This window comes from Salvelinus fontinalis, chromosome 14, assembly GCF_029448725.1.
Source record: "Salvelinus fontinalis isolate EN_2023a chromosome 14, ASM2944872v1, whole genome shotgun sequence".
Classification (NCBI taxonomy): Eukaryota; Metazoa; Chordata; class Actinopteri; order Salmoniformes; family Salmonidae; genus Salvelinus; species Salvelinus fontinalis.
Window position 1 is genome coordinate 22852801 of NC_074678.1, and position 15609 is coordinate 22868409.

The window sequence follows — 15609 nt, forward strand, 5'->3', positions numbered from 1 at the left end:
GTTGAGGTCAGTGATCAAGTAATATACAGTACTACTGCCAAGGGATGAGCTGTAGATGTACCTACCATAGGAGTCTCCAACAGCCTGCCTCACAGTAAGCAGCAGGTCACAGTTAAATGTGTATTTTTTAAGAGAAACGCCATGGCGGCTGCGGTGCAACTTAGAAATAGCCAAAATACCCACTACTGGTGACCTATAGCTTTTTACCCGTGACATCGTTTTCAAAATGGCACACCGTGTCAAAAAACCGAGAACATGGCAACACTGCTGGAAAATTATGGGTCTCCTATAGTTTCTCAAAGACACAGGCAGCATTTATGGCAAATATGTCTGTAAATTAAGTTTCAAACCAGTACAACGCGAGCAACATCAGCCTTTAGTTTCATCATATGCCCGTCCAAACGTTGGTGTAAAATGTGACGTGAATATTTGGTGCAAGTAAATGATGAATCAGAGACTGTCCACTAGTTCTCGACTGTCCACTAGTGCTAACTGTCCACTACAACTCCCAAAATCCATTGCTTCATGCAAAACCCAATCCGATTAGTCTGTCTGTTATGCCAATCAAACAGCAGAGGGCTCCAATCGCTTGCAATGCGGTAGTAGTTTATTTGTGATGGGCGGGTTGAACATTGCTTTACGTAGCTGCTTGTTGTAATCGTTCATATTATAGCCCAGTGGTTGTAATCCGTTGCTATCAACCTGACGCAACTTCGTGTGTTTACTACTCTCTCATCTGTTATTTTAGATAAATTATACGGTAGTATTCTGCGATAATGAAGTGAAAACAGCGTTAAATGTTGCTTTATTTTTTATTCCGTGCTGATTGGTCTCTAGTCCAAACATTCATTGTCTGTTTTTTACGCCTGGGGAGTGGGGTTGAATTCTGGCCTCTAGCTGCGAATTAGCTGAATCTTTTCTCAGTATCGTCCTGCATTGAAACATTTTTATTTTGTAAATATGACGGTGAGGGGGACCCTGTAAACTAAATGACTGTCAGAAATATCGCCTCCATTTGTAATATGGTAAGTAGCCAAACCGCTATATTGACTGCTTCAGTCACTGTTGGGAACCTTGTGTAATGACGATGAGAGAGGGTCATGGTCGAAATCCTCCTGGGGGCTCGAGCTGATCGGCGGTAGCAATCAATCCACCGGTCCTTGCTTGACGGGGATGCAAAGGGTGCGAAAGGTTCCAACATTTCGGAAATGTAGCTCTATCTTGAATGAATCATCAATCAAGTACAAGGGTGGAGCAAACCCCCAGACAATCTGCCCTCCCTGGAATGAGTTTGACACGTGATCTAGAAGGTCCCTATATCACACTTTACATTCGTAAGCCATTATAACTGTGTAATTAGACCTAAGTACAATGTAACAAGTAATTATAATACTCCTAGTTGTTGCACTGTGCATTAATATTTAGTCTACACATGAATAAGGACAATAATGTAAAGTGTTACCCTTTTTTACTAACATCACCGCCACAAAATGGAATGTGTTTATTGAATCTGGCAGTTGATAAAGATTAAAAACTTGAGGAAAGTGTCACGTTTTAAAGTTCAGTAGTGTTATTGTGACAGAGCATTTGATTAGTGATGAAGGGATGGACCTATATTGTTATCATCTGGTCTTTGTTGTTTTTCTCCTTTGTACTAATGTTTGTATGCTTTGATTGAACTGTATTATTTAGATGAGACAAGCAAGTGTGTGTTGTTTAGTTTGATAAAACACTTCATGTATCTTTGGGGATGTGTGTGTGTGTGTGTGTGTGTGTGTGTGTGTGTGTGTGTGTGTGTGTGTGTGCGCGCGAACGTGCGTAAGTATGAGAAAGTGAAGCTTGAGAACTCAGTCAAAATGAATATCAGAGACAACAAAGCAAAGTATTCTGTTCTGCTTTGACTGAGAGAAAATGACAGTGATTTAAAGACTTTAGCAGAAATCTCTCAACAAAGCCACTGCTTCATCTGGAACCTCTGAGCTCTGGTTAGTCAATGGGCTCTGTCAGGAGATAAGTGGCCTGTCTCTACACTGAGAATGTTAAATGCTCTTGAATCTTTACATTGTAATAGGCCTACTTACCCCCCCCCCCCCCCCCCCCCACCCCCAGTTAAGAGGTTGGTACTGAGTTTCTCAGACGATGAAACCAAAGTATTCCTGACTTCCAGTAGTATGAATAAGCAAGGTTTGTGTTTGTGATGGGAAACTGCAAGCTTTATGAAAGCCATAAAAGGCTGGAGTCGACTGCCAGTCAATGTCAGAAATAATCTAGGCAGTTATCTGAAGCAAAGGTTAGGCTATTATGTGAAACATAGACATGTGCAGCATGTGACCTCTATAAAGAGGTTTTGGTTTGTCAGTTCCCTGCTATATAGTTGCCAAGATGACTTCCAGGAGATAGAACAGACACGTGTGAGTGGGACACTCCAGATGATGATGTGTAGCCTATTTCATGCATAATAAGGATGTTTGACAGTGCACATTACATTTACATTTAAGTCATTTAGCAGACGCTCTTATCCAGAGCTCGTGTTCTCTCTCTGGTCTCCCTTAGGGCACAAATGCCTCTGCTCTGGAGAAAGACATTGGTCCGGAGCAGTTCCCAATCAACGAACACTACTTTGGATTGGTCAACGTAAGTGTCATTCACTCGGTCACCTTCTGGATGATCATTAAAAACACTGGCGTCCTTTTTAGAACAAGCTGTCCACTAGGTCACTACTGAGTTATGTTTCCCATTGGACAGGTGATTGGTGTTGACGCTTTGTATTAGAAGCAGGTTGTTTTTTGTCTGTTTCACTGCTATTTTATTTCAGTTAGCAAAAAAAGGTATCTTTGAGGAGCTTCTGTTACAAACTAGTTTGTTTGCCAACCCTTCAGATGGAGATTGTTGATACTCAAAGCAGAGTGTGGCTGCTTTATATTCATTAATCTATCTGGCTCTTATATAATATTTAGGGTTAAGAACTAGGTTAGCAAAATTCCTGGAACTTTCAATAACTTCCCTGTTTTTCCTGAAATCCCGGTTGGAAGATTCCCGGAATCGGAAAGGGAATAAGCAGGAAATCCGGAATCCTCAAACCAGGATTTCTGGAAAACCATGGAATTTGTTGAAAGTTCCCGGAATTTTGCATCCCTAGTAAGAACACAAAGCATCTCTCCTTGTGTATACAAACAGTCTCTGTTGGAGGTTACGGTCATGCTGCTTGCATCTTTTCTCCATGTTTACAATCTTAAGTTTACCGTTTCTCAAACACACTCATAAGAATCTCACCCCTCTTTCTTTCTGTTTGTCCCTGCCGGCGTGGACCCTCAGTTTGGGAACACTTGTTACTGTAACTCGGTGCTTCAGGCCCTGTACTTCTGCCGGCCTTTCCGGGAGAACGTGCTGGCCTACAAGGCCCAGCAGAAGAAGAAGGAGAACCTGCTCACGTGTCTGGCAGACCTCTTCCACAGCATCACCACCCAGAAGAAAAAGGTGGGAGTCATCCCGCCCAAGAAGTTCATCTCACGCCTGCGCAAGGAGAATGGTGAGACAGACTACACGAAACCTAAATACAATCACTGTCTGCCCTGGACTGAGTGGGAGAGGGCTGAGCCTAGGGACAAATCAACTAGAGGACTATACCATCATAGCTACCATGTTATATAGCTTAAACCTGCCATATGATTGGTGTTGGTAGTAAGTCAAGACTGCTGAGACCAGTTGTCTTGAATCAAGTTTTCAGCTCAGATAGGCATGTTTTGAGCTGAGGGTAGGGATAGGGCTAGAGGGGCAGTGGAAGTGTTTTTGTCAGGTGGTTGTCACTGTTGGGTGAAGGGGCAGGTGCATGTTGTGGTGGCGGTAAGGTCATTCAGAGCATGGAACTAGAATAGAGGCAGATTGTTCTCAGTAGTCTGACTCCAGGAAGCACTCTCTATGAATGAACAATGAACATCTCTGTGTGGACTAGGGACTGGTCAGCTGCCTTCTCTCTTTCATTCTCACTTTCACATTCTCTCTCTCCACTTTCACTTTTCACACACGTATCTGATTTATGTGTGTCCATGTGCATCAATGTGCCCTGATTCACCTTGAACACGACTGTCGACTGACTGACCACCTCTCCACACAGACCCTCCAAGTGTTGCCCTAACAGCCCTTGTCCTGTGTCTCCCCCTACAGACCTGTTTGATAACTACATGCAGCAGGACGCCCATGAGTTCCTCAACTACCTGCTGAACACAGTGGCAGACATCCTGCTGGAGGAGAAGAAGCTGAACACAGTGGCAGACATCCTGCTGGAGGAGAAGAAGCAGGAGAAGCAGAACGGACGCCTCAAGAACAACGGAACGGCCATCACCACGGAGACCGAGCTTGAGAACAAGACCACGGAGCCCACCTGGGTGCATGACATCTTCCAGGGCACGTTGACCAATGAGACGCGCTGCCTCAACTGTGAGACGGTGAGTCCATCAGGGCCGTTGTTTCTGTGGTAGTGGGTTTTATGTTCTCTGATAGTGGTCCTAATTCCACCAAGTCATGTGAGACATAAACACTTATGTAAGAATACTTTATTGATCCATTTTCCTTACAGTTCACAAAAATGTGTGTCTTGCTTTTTTACTCAACCCCCAAGACCCTTCCTCAGCAGTGTTGGTAATGCTTTGTCAGTACCCTAACAATCCATCTGTTCCTCTGAATCCCTGTGAGTGTTGTCCCTGCCCTCCCTCCCTGCGTCCCACAGAGGGATTAGCTCTGTCTGTAATGAAGGAGGAGATGAGGAGATTGTGAGCTGAGCTCTGACAGAGATCCTCCACACAGCTCCCAAAGGCTGTGTCACCGGCCTCCCATTATGCCACTCTCAGAGCGGAAGAGCAGAGGGAGGAAGGCAGAGATTGGCCCCTAACAATCGTCTTCATCACCCTACAGGCACTCAGCTTCTCACTGATACATCCTTACAACCCTATCATAACACATCAAAGAGACCTGCTCTCTCATCTCGTGTGCCAGCGTGTGAGCTGGTCTCGGAACAGGGCAGCATCAGTGCCTTTCAGCCCGTAAAGAGGCCAGTGCACTGATTCATCTCATCTCTCTGTCTGTCTCTCTCCCTGTCTCTGTGTATGTGGCAGGTCAGCAGCAAAGATGAGGACTTTCTGGATCTTTCTGTGGACGTAGAGCAGAATACATCAATAACACACTGTCTCAGGTAATATTTACAGTGCCTTAGGAAAGTATTCACACCCCTTTTGTTGTTACAAGGTGAGATTAAAATGGATTTAATTGTCATTTTTTTGTAAACGATCTACACAAAATACTCAAATGTCAGTGGAAGAAAAATTCAAACATTTGTAAAAAAAAATATATATATATATATATAAAAAATGTAATACTAATAGACACTGGGAGTATACAAAATATTAGGAACACCTGATTTTTCCATGACAGAATGACCAGGTGAAAGCAATGATCTCTTATTAATGTCACCTGTTAAATCCACTTAAATCAGTGTAGATGAAGGGGAGGAGACAGGTTAAAGAAGGATTTTTTAAGCCTTGAGACAATTGAGACGTGGATTGTCCAGGCCCAAGTCCTAAGAATGTGTTGTGGGCTCTCACGGCCTCCCGGGTGGCAGGAATGCACGTAGAGTTGGGAGAGATGCCGTTAAAGTTAAGAAGACTTCAGCTGACCATGACATATTGGGTAAATCTACAAGGACACATGGTTACACATCCTACTAAAAAGGTACTCCTAGAGTGCTGGTAACATGAACTATATCTGAATACAAGTTTTGGGTGGTTCAGCAATGGCTTGGCGATAGAGATGGGGTTGTTTGGGAGGGAGTTTAGCCCCTCTGTGGTTCTTCCTACTATCCCACCTTGGTGTCTCCCTCAGCCAGTGAGAGATCTAGGGTTGCTTGAGAGGGTAAAAGATGTTGAGGAAGGAGTAGATTCAGTTGTAAGTGAACATTTTAGGAACACAATACTATGCTTTCTTGAATATATTCACATATGTGTCTAAGGAACATTAAACAGGGAGGACAGGTGCAGCTTTTAGTGTTCCTGACTAAGGTGGCAGTGACGAAAAGAGCAACAGATCATTTATCTGTTTACACAATGGAGTTGAGGGCCATACTCCTGGCTGCAGAGTGGGTGGAGGAGGTGAGGCTAGACAGGGTAGTCATCTGCTCTTGACTCCTGTGCAGCACTGATGAGCTCAAATTATTTTGTATCTCATGGTAGACAGGATGTATTGTATGAGGTTTTGCTGTGCTTGTATAGGATGAGACAGATGGGGTGTATTTGTGATGTTCCTCTGGGTACCAGCTCATTTGGGAGTAGAGGGGAATGAGGAGGTGGATGTTATTGCCAAGCAGGCTGTTGAACATCCTAATGTTGGAATTGTCAATCAGTAAAGCAGAAGCCAAGGGGTTGATGAAAATAGTGGTTAAAAACAAATGGCAAGAGTTTTTGAAACCCTTATTTTACCAGGTAATTTGGCTGAGATCACATTCTCATTTACAGCAACGATCTGGGTAATAGTTAGATGAATAAGCCAATTGTAAGCTGGGGATGGTTAGGTGACCGTATGAGGGCCAGATTGGGAATTTAGCCAGGACACCAGGGTTATCACCCGGTGCCATGGGATCTTTAGTGGCCACAGAAAGTCAGGACACCCGTTTAACATCCCATCCGAAAGATGGCACCCTACACAGGGCAATGTTCCCAATCACTGCTTTGGGTCATCGGGATATTTTTTTTTTTAGACCAGAGGAAAGGCTGCCTCCTACTGGCCCTCCAACACCACTTCCAGCAGCGTCTGGTCTCCCATTCAGGGATCACCAGGACCAACCCTGCTTAGCTTCAGAAGCAAGCCAGCAGTGGGATGCAGGGTGGTATGCTGCTAGCAAAAGGAAGACACCTGTATAAGATTCAGGAAAAGGTGGGGGCAAGGAGGTCATCAGGCCGAGAGAGAAGGGAGGAAAGTGTAGTCACAAGACAGAGACTGGGACACACAAGGCTCAATAGTACATTGAAATTGGTGGTGAAACATCCGACTGGGAGGTGTGATCATTGTTAGTAGGAGATGGAGACAGTGGAACACGTTCTATTTCAGCGACAGAAATATGGGAGGTAAAATAACTGATTGTTATTAGATTTGAGGAGTAATGGTTAAGAATAAGGTAGTCAAGAATATGGTCAAGATTAAGTGAACTGCTGGGGAAATCTTCAGGGGATGTAGTATTTAATTATCTATTTCGTTTCCTTAGGGACACAATAATATTGGGTAGGATTTAGACCTTCCCTGTCTCTGGTCCACACTCCAGTCCAGTTGTTGGCAGTAATGCATCTTAAAGTTGGTTGCCAACTGCCATAAAAATCCACACAATAATAATAATAAGAAGAAGAAGAAGACATGGATTGTGTGTGTCCCCTTCAGAGGGTGAATGGGCAAGACAAAATATTTGAGTGCCTTTAGACGGGGTATGGTGTTAGGTGCCAGGAGCACCGGTTTGAATGTGTCAAGAACTGCAACGCTGCTTAGTATTTTACGCTCAACAGTTTCCCATGTGTATCAAGAGTGGGCCACCAACCAAAGGACATCCAGCCAACTTGACACAACTGTGAGAAGCATTGGAGTCAACATGGGCCAGCATCCCTGTGGAACGCTTTCGACACCTGGTAGTCCATGCCCCGACGAATTGAGGCTGTTCTGAGGGAAAAAAGGGGTGCAATTCAATATTAGGAAGGTGTTCCTATTGTTTTGTCCACTCCGTGTATCTTGATTACATAAGTATTCAACCCCCTGTGTGTGTCAATACATGTTAGAATCAACGTTGGCATTGATTACAGCTGTGAGTCTTTCCGGGTAAGTCTCTAAGAGCTTTATTTATTATTTTCAAAATTCTTCAAGATCTGTGAAGTTGGTTGTGTTGATCATTGCTATACAATCATTTTTCATGTCTTGCCATAGATTTTCAAGCAAATTTAAGTCAAAACTGTAACTCGGCCACTCAGGAACATTCACTGGCTTCTTGGTAAGCAAGTCCAGTCTAGATTTGTGTTTTAGGTTATTGTTCTGCTGAAAGGTGAATTCATCTCCCAGTGAGCAGATTGAACCAGGTTTTCCTCAAGGATTTTACCTGTGCTTAGCTATTTCAGTTTATTTTTATCCTGAAAAACTCCTCAGTCCGTAACGATTACAAGCATATCCATAACATGATGCAGCCAACACTCTGCTTGAAAACATGGAGAGTGGTCCTCAGTGTTGTATTGGATTTGCCAAACAACACTTTGTATTCAGGAAAAAAACTGAATTGCTTTGCCACATTTTTAGCAGTATTACTTTAGTGCCTTGTTGCGAACAGGATGCATGCTTTGGAGTATTTTTATTTTGTACAGGGTTCCTTCTTTTCACTCTGTCAAATAGGTTAGTATTATGGAGTAACTACAATGTTGTTGACCCATCCTCAGTTTTCTCCTATCACAGCCGTTAAACTCTTTAACTGTTTTAAAGTCACTATTGGCCTCATGGTGAAATCCCTGAGTGGTTTCCATCCTCTCTGGCAACTGAGTTAAGAAGGATGCCTGTATCGTTGCATATATTGATACACCATCTAAAGTGGTGCCAAACTTCACCATACTCAAAGGGATATTCAATTTCTGCCAATATGTGCCCTTCTTTGTGAGGCATTGGACAACCTCCCTGGTCTTTGTGGTTGAGTCTGTGTTTGAAATTCACTGCTCCATTAAGAGACCTTACAATGATCTGAATGTGTGGGGTACAGAGATGAGGTAGTCATTCAAAAATCATGTTAAACACTATTATTGCACACAGGGTGAGTCCATGCAACTTATTGAGTGACTTGTTAAGCACATTTTTACTCCTGTACTTATTTAGGCTTGCCATAACAAAGGGGTTGAATACTTATTGACTCAAGACATTTCAGCTTTACATTTTTTATTAATTTGTTTAAAAAAAATGAAAAACATAATTTCACTTTGCCATTATGGGCTATGGTGTGAAGGCCAGTGACAAAAATCTCTATTTAATCCATTTTAAATTCAGGCTGCAACACAACAGATGTGGAAAAAGTCAAGTGGTGTGAACACTTTCTGAAGGCACTGTACCTGTTACCTTTCTCAACTAGAACTATTGTACACTTGCCAACCCTGCTGTAGCATCCTCTACTCTGTGTATCAGCCTGACTGACACAGTCCCCTCTGTGTTGTGTTCCCCAGGGACTTCAGTAACACAGAGACCTTGTGCAGTGAATACAAATACTACTGTGAGGCATGCTGCAGCAAGCAGGAGGCCCAGAAACGGTCAGTACACACTGTCTGTCTGTCTCTGTGTGTGTCAGTCTGTGTATAACTCCTCTGTGTGTCCCTATAGGATGCGTGTGAAGAAGCTGCCTATGATCCTGGCCCTGCACCTGAAGCGATTTAAGTACATGGAGCAGCTGCACCGATACACCAAACTGTCCTATCGCGTTGTCTTCCCTCTGGAACTACGCCTCTTCAACACCTCTGGAGACTCTGTCAACCTCGACCGCATGTACGATCTGGTCGCTGTGGTCGTCCACTGTGGCAGGTAGGCCACACACACACAAGACATTGTATCCAAACTGAAATGTACTGTACCTATAGACACCATATTATTCTCATATCACTGCTTCCCCTTCTTTCTTCCTCAGTGGACCCAACAGAGGACACTACATCACCATAGTGAAGAGTCATGGCTTCTGGCTGCTGTTTGATGATGACATCGTGGAGGTGTGTGTCTCAGTTAGGGTTGTTATGGTGACTGTATTACCGCCACACCAGCGGTCATGAAGGCAGTCAAATTCCACGTGACCGTTTAGTCATGGTAATTAGGCTTCTCCAAGCTCTGATGCTGCTGATGGTCATTAGTAGCCTACCAAACTTGCTAACTGCCTGATACTCAGCACTCTATTGTTCCTCTAATCACTCTGACATCAATGTAAATGTAATTGAAAATCTAATCAAACACTTCATGAGCTCATGTTGCTCCACATTTCTATAGGCTGTGCAATTGCGTGAGAAATTGCGTGAGAAACCCCATCAGCTTTCTATAGGCTAGGCCTACTATATTTATTCATATTTCATATAATGCAATTGCGTGAGAAACCCCATCAGCTTTCTATAGGCTAGGCCTACTATATTTATTCATATTTCATATAAGCACATTGCTTATCTTAACAGCAGGAGTCTAGCCTACCTGGCTGGCATGAAAATGAACCACGGAAAAGCATCCTCCATTCGCTATTTAAGTGCATAGACGACATTTATCTTTTCCCCTTCCCCTAAATCAAAACAAATTCCACACATATATTATTTAGTATATTTGAAGACAAAATTAAATTAAGAATAGTCTGATGGATGACAATTATTAGCCTATCACTTGTGAATTATATATTATCACTTGTGAATGATGCCCAATGTAAGACAAGTAGCAATGCCTTTTTATGTGTGACTTTTTCGTATCATTGTCGCACACCTCATGTAGACTAACCCATAGGCCTATATGTTTTGATATGGTTGGTATCACAACTAAAGTGGCCAAATAAATTCTTAAAATGAAGCACATGAATCCACTTTACAAGGGGTGTAGAGCCTAACTGGCATACATAAGCAGCGTTTCAACTTTGTTGAAGATCATTTTCACCATAAAAATGCACCTTTATAATAAAAGCATTACATGCATAATCACATTTGTGGTTACTTTTGATAATGGTGTTTTCCCGCTAATGGAAGGTTCGCACTTGTAGCCTACTGCCATGTGCGCATTGCTGCGCTTATAATGTGAAGAAATAGAGTATCAACATTTTAAGCTAAACGTTCTCTTCTGTTACGTCAGCAACATTGCATAACTTTTTTTTGATGCTAGTAGGTATATTCATTTGGGATCTATCGTATCCCACAACTGTCCCAGACTATGTTTGGATTATTTACTTCTCGCACAGAATAAAATAGGTCTACTTTTGTACTATGGGGATAGTAGTTTGACATAGGCTATTCCTATTGTTGTTCGTTACGCCTACTCATCTTGTTGGCTGATGAAAAGTAAATGTGGACAGTTCTTCCAATGTCTTCAATATGCACCTCGAAATTGGATGAGGATACGCGCAGTTGCGTCCCCGATGTGTCTGTCTTCACTTGTAGCCTGTGAGAAAGACCCGATCACGTGATGGAGAACCATGTGAGTGAGAGGTGCTTCGGAGCATGCAGCACTCCGGGAAATGGGAATTATAATTATTATATTCAGCCCAAGGGCACAACGGCCACTGGCTGCAAAAGGCATGGATTGTTTTAGGGGGCATTACGGCCACACAAAGGGGATGCCGCCGGGAAATTCGAGGCATTATCAAGTGCTTGTCAAATTGTAATTGTGAATGAGAGACTGATGAAGTGTGTACAGCCTGCGCAAAAAACAAAGCGGAGCTCATGCCAGAGCTCATGCATTTTTCAAATCATCATTAGAGTCGCATCATGCAGCTTTACAATGTATTAAACATCCAAACATATAGCCCAACGTTTGTTGAACAACTAATGTTACATTAATAACACTAAATTAAGAAAAAATTATTTGTTTGTTATCTGCTCAACACAGAATAGCTCACTCCCTCAAATCAATTGGAGAAAATATTCTTTCCATTTTATTCAGCTTGGTTCAATTGTATTCGTCATACTATAATATAAAATAATGCCACGAAGTTCTAAGCAAATCTTGTCTGCTAAATTAACTAGTGTAGCCCACAGCCATACAGTACAGCCAGATCAGGACCTAACGTAAGGACAATGAAGAGTATTCTATTCTTCTGAAATAAAATACATTTTATTCATATCATGTTTCTTTAGACCCATCTAAATTAAATAATGATTTATTGTGAAGGTGTTGGCTATATTACATTGACGTATTAGACTTTAAAATGTAGATGTTCCAAAGATCTGCATCAGTGGCTTGTAGGCTGTGTGTGGAAGCCAGGAGATGCTAAATGTGTTTATGTTAATTAACTGTCAATTACCGATGTTTGTTGGCCATCAGACCTGTTTATATGGCTGATACAGAATGTTTCATCATTTGTTGTCTCACTCTCTGGTTTGCTCAGAAAATCGATGCCCAGGCCATCGAAGAGTTCTATGGGTTGACGTCAGACATCTCCAAGAACTCAGAGTCTGGATACATCCTCTTCTATCAGTCCAGGGAGTAACTGGAATAAACACCCAGCCAGAGAGAGAGAAGGATTGGAACTCTGACCCCTCTCTTGAGTCGTGTGCCAACGCCATTCCCTGTCTAACTGCCTTCCCTGGGTCTGCCTGGACTTCATTTCCCATAACCCCATTCTCTCCCTCCCTGTGTTCAGCATGCTGGGAAGACTGTGTAAACTGCTTTTTGTCCTTCAGCATCTGGACAGCACTTTAGAACAACAACAAACAGTCCCAACAACAAGGAGCAGGAAACATAAAGAAGCTACAACGGGCTGGTGTGTGATGCCCGTTTGTCTCCGCATGGGGCCAGGTCTGGAGGTCTGAAGACCCACCATGGGTCACTCTCCCTGGGTCTGCCTGGCATACAGAGCTGGCTGGACTGATACAGGTACAGACTGCTATGGGAAAGAAGATTGTATTATTTGTATATCTGTATAGTATGTCTATTTTCATGTAATGTCATAAGTTCATAAATACTTTTAGTAGGGTTATTCCGTGACCTTATATTTACAATGTCCAGCCCATAGATGTCTTCTACCTGGGGAATGGCTAGAGCTGGGATGGAATGGAAGTTTTAGGGAGAGATATAAACTAGTTGAAAGAGGGTCTATGCATCTAGTGTTGCTGAACTGCATGTTTCGGTGTTCACTGTTTGAGCTGGTGTAGATTCAAGTTGACTTGAGTTGTGACCAAGCCAAACCTATTCATTGTAATGCTGAGATGTTGTAGTTCTACAGAAGACCAGGATGCATGTAGCTCTGTCTGCTGCTCCCGTCCTCTAACATAGAGACTGGCCCAGGCCCTAATGCTCCTCTCCCAAGTTATAACCATGTTATGATCCAGCCACCACTCTAGAACATAGTCACTCACTGACACAAACTACATCTCTACTATTCTCTAGACTAGTTTGGTTTCTGTTTAATCCCTGTTTTGTGGAACGCTATTTATTGCTCTTATTTATTTCTAATGTTATAATGTTGACTGTGCTGGTAGGTGTAGGAGATTGCGTCTCAGGGCTTGACTCATCTAGACGCCGTCTTGTTCTGTATGTAACATCTTCCCCCTCACTGAGTCTGGTAGGTCAGTGTTTCCCAACTCCGGTCCTCGAGTACCACCCAATGGTACACATTTTGGTTGTATCCCTGGACAAATATTCCTGATTGAACTCATTGAGGGCTTGATGATTAGTTGACAAGTTGAATCAGGTGTGCTTGTCCGGGGCTACAATTAAAATGTGTACTGTTGGGGGTACTGGAGGACCGGAGTTGGGAAACACTGGTGTAGGTAATATACATACAGAGCTCTATGGGGTTGACAATGTCTTTAGTAGCTTTACTTTGAAGCATGTGGATAGCTGGACCCTGTTGAAAGAAGCACATAATCCACAGTTGTCAGGTATCATGAAAAGGAGTGTTTCTCACAGTGAGATTGGTGCAATAGGAGGTCAAGTGAGCTGATAAGATGTCGACTTCCCTTTGAAGAAAATATAGATGTTGATATTAAATGTTGGTCTGTCTTGCTACCAACTAGTCTCCTCCCAGTCGGTAGTGTGTATCTGTGTGAGATGATCAAAGGAAGTGGAACTCTTTTGCTAGGTGCATTATGGGGCAGCGGTCAACATAATGTTGGTATGATGACATAGGAAAAATAATAAACAGGAACGTTCTATGTTGAAATATTGGTGTCTTTATATGTGTTTTTGTAACACCTTGTCATTTTGCATAGGTGCCCCCCCATTGTTAGGTACTTGACTTGGAACCAATGTTCTTTACTTAGAAGCTGTGCCTGGCAGACACTGACAAGTTGAGTTTAGTGTTAAGGTGACCAGTGGTTCATAGAGACAGCTGGTTTACCATGCCATAAGGTTAGGACCATGTACTGTAGACTATAACCATATCAAAGGTCCATATAGAGGTATATGAAGAAGAAATGCTGCTCACTATCCTGTGGCACTCGAATTCACTGTGATACTGGAAGAATACCGACTCAAATGCTTCTCGCTAAGTGTGAAATAGAGATGATTTGGGTTATGTGTGTGTTTCTGTGCACTCCTTATTATGTGAGTCAGCATTTTATGTAATGTGTGAGAGAGGCAGTTATGCACTATCTCCTACTGTTAGTATAACTGGTGAAGTCTATGATTTATGTGCCAAACTGGAGTCTCTAATGACCTTGCAAAACTGGAGAAGAACTGTAACAGAACACTATTTTCTCTGCTAGGATACAAGTGTATATAAACATTATGTATAAAAGACTGACACATATATTTCCTATATATTTTATCAACCTAGGAGCTAAAGCACTGAGAGAGAGAGTAGTTACTTAAACAAACCCTGTTTAGAAATATGATGCTGCTTTACAATAAACCAGTCAGTCAATCACATAACCAATTAATCACACAATAGTAACACAATCGATAAGTCACAATCAGTCAGTCACATTGAGGTTTTGTTCATTACAGGCTTAACAGAACCATGGTAGATGAAGAGGACACTAGCCAGCACTGTTTGAGGAATTTTAAATGGGTTATGATGAGCAGATATATTGTGTGTGCTAATCTTCCAATTATTGTTCTGCACACATCGTTATACTAACTTTAAACAGGCAGCCCGATTCTGATAATTTTTCCACAAATTGGTCTTTTGACCAATCAAATCAGCTCTTGTTCAGACCAATTATTGAAAAGAAAATCAGAATTGGGCTACCTGTCTAAACGCATCTCTCTCAAGAGCTCTGTCAATGCACTCAATGTGGTCTTATCAATCTATAACAAGACTCTGGTGTAGTGCCTAGAGGTGGAGAAGTAGTGTTATAGCTTGGTTTGATAAGAGTAGAAGTTAAAGGGAGATCCAGGCACTAGATAACTCGCAATTCTAATGAATTGTTTGTAAACTGAAAGTGCACTTTACTAGTGATATTCTTTAATGAGAACCACAGTCTGAGTACTTCTTGGATTTCCCTTTCCTCTGTTCAATAAAAAGACTTAACTGAGGCACTGGGCTTTTCAAAGATTTTGTTAGTCATGTTCTTTGTATTTGTATTTTCAAAAAGTTCTCAACCCCCTCACCAGCTAGTCATTCTCCCTTTGTCCTCTTTTCCTCCTTTAACCACTCCTCCTTTTCTCATTACCTCTGTTCACCACAGTTCTTTCACATTCTCCACAGTCCTTGTTTTCCTTTACCCCTTAGTCACACACACAGTTAATTTCCTTTTTCTCAAGCTTGGCAGTTCCTCTGTCACATCATGCTTACCAGGCAGGGTGTGCATGAACGCAGCATCACAGAACACAACAAACTGGACAACAACCGCCTGTGGGGGGGAGACAGAGAAAGACAATGTTCCTGTACTATTAGACACCTTGCTTTATCCTCCTCCTCTCCTTCCTTCATCTGCTCTA

At 42.4% G+C, this 15609-nt stretch overlaps 1 protein-coding gene across 1 annotated transcript; it reads left to right on the plus strand.

Moving 5' to 3' along the window:
- Positions 1-603: 603 nt before the first annotated feature.
- On the plus strand, positions 604-15204 carry LOC129869631 (ubiquitin carboxyl-terminal hydrolase 46-like). The gene is made up of 9 exons (XM_055944218.1): positions 604-1025; positions 2554-2634; positions 3316-3529; positions 4165-4445; positions 5112-5188; positions 9222-9305; positions 9376-9573; positions 9677-9755; positions 12113-15204. The coding sequence occupies exons 1-9, from the start codon at positions 990-992 to the stop codon at positions 12212-12214; spliced, it is 1152 nt and encodes a 383-aa protein (XP_055800193.1). The 5' UTR covers positions 604-989; the 3' UTR covers positions 12215-15204.
- Positions 15205-15609: the final 405 nt, after the last annotated feature.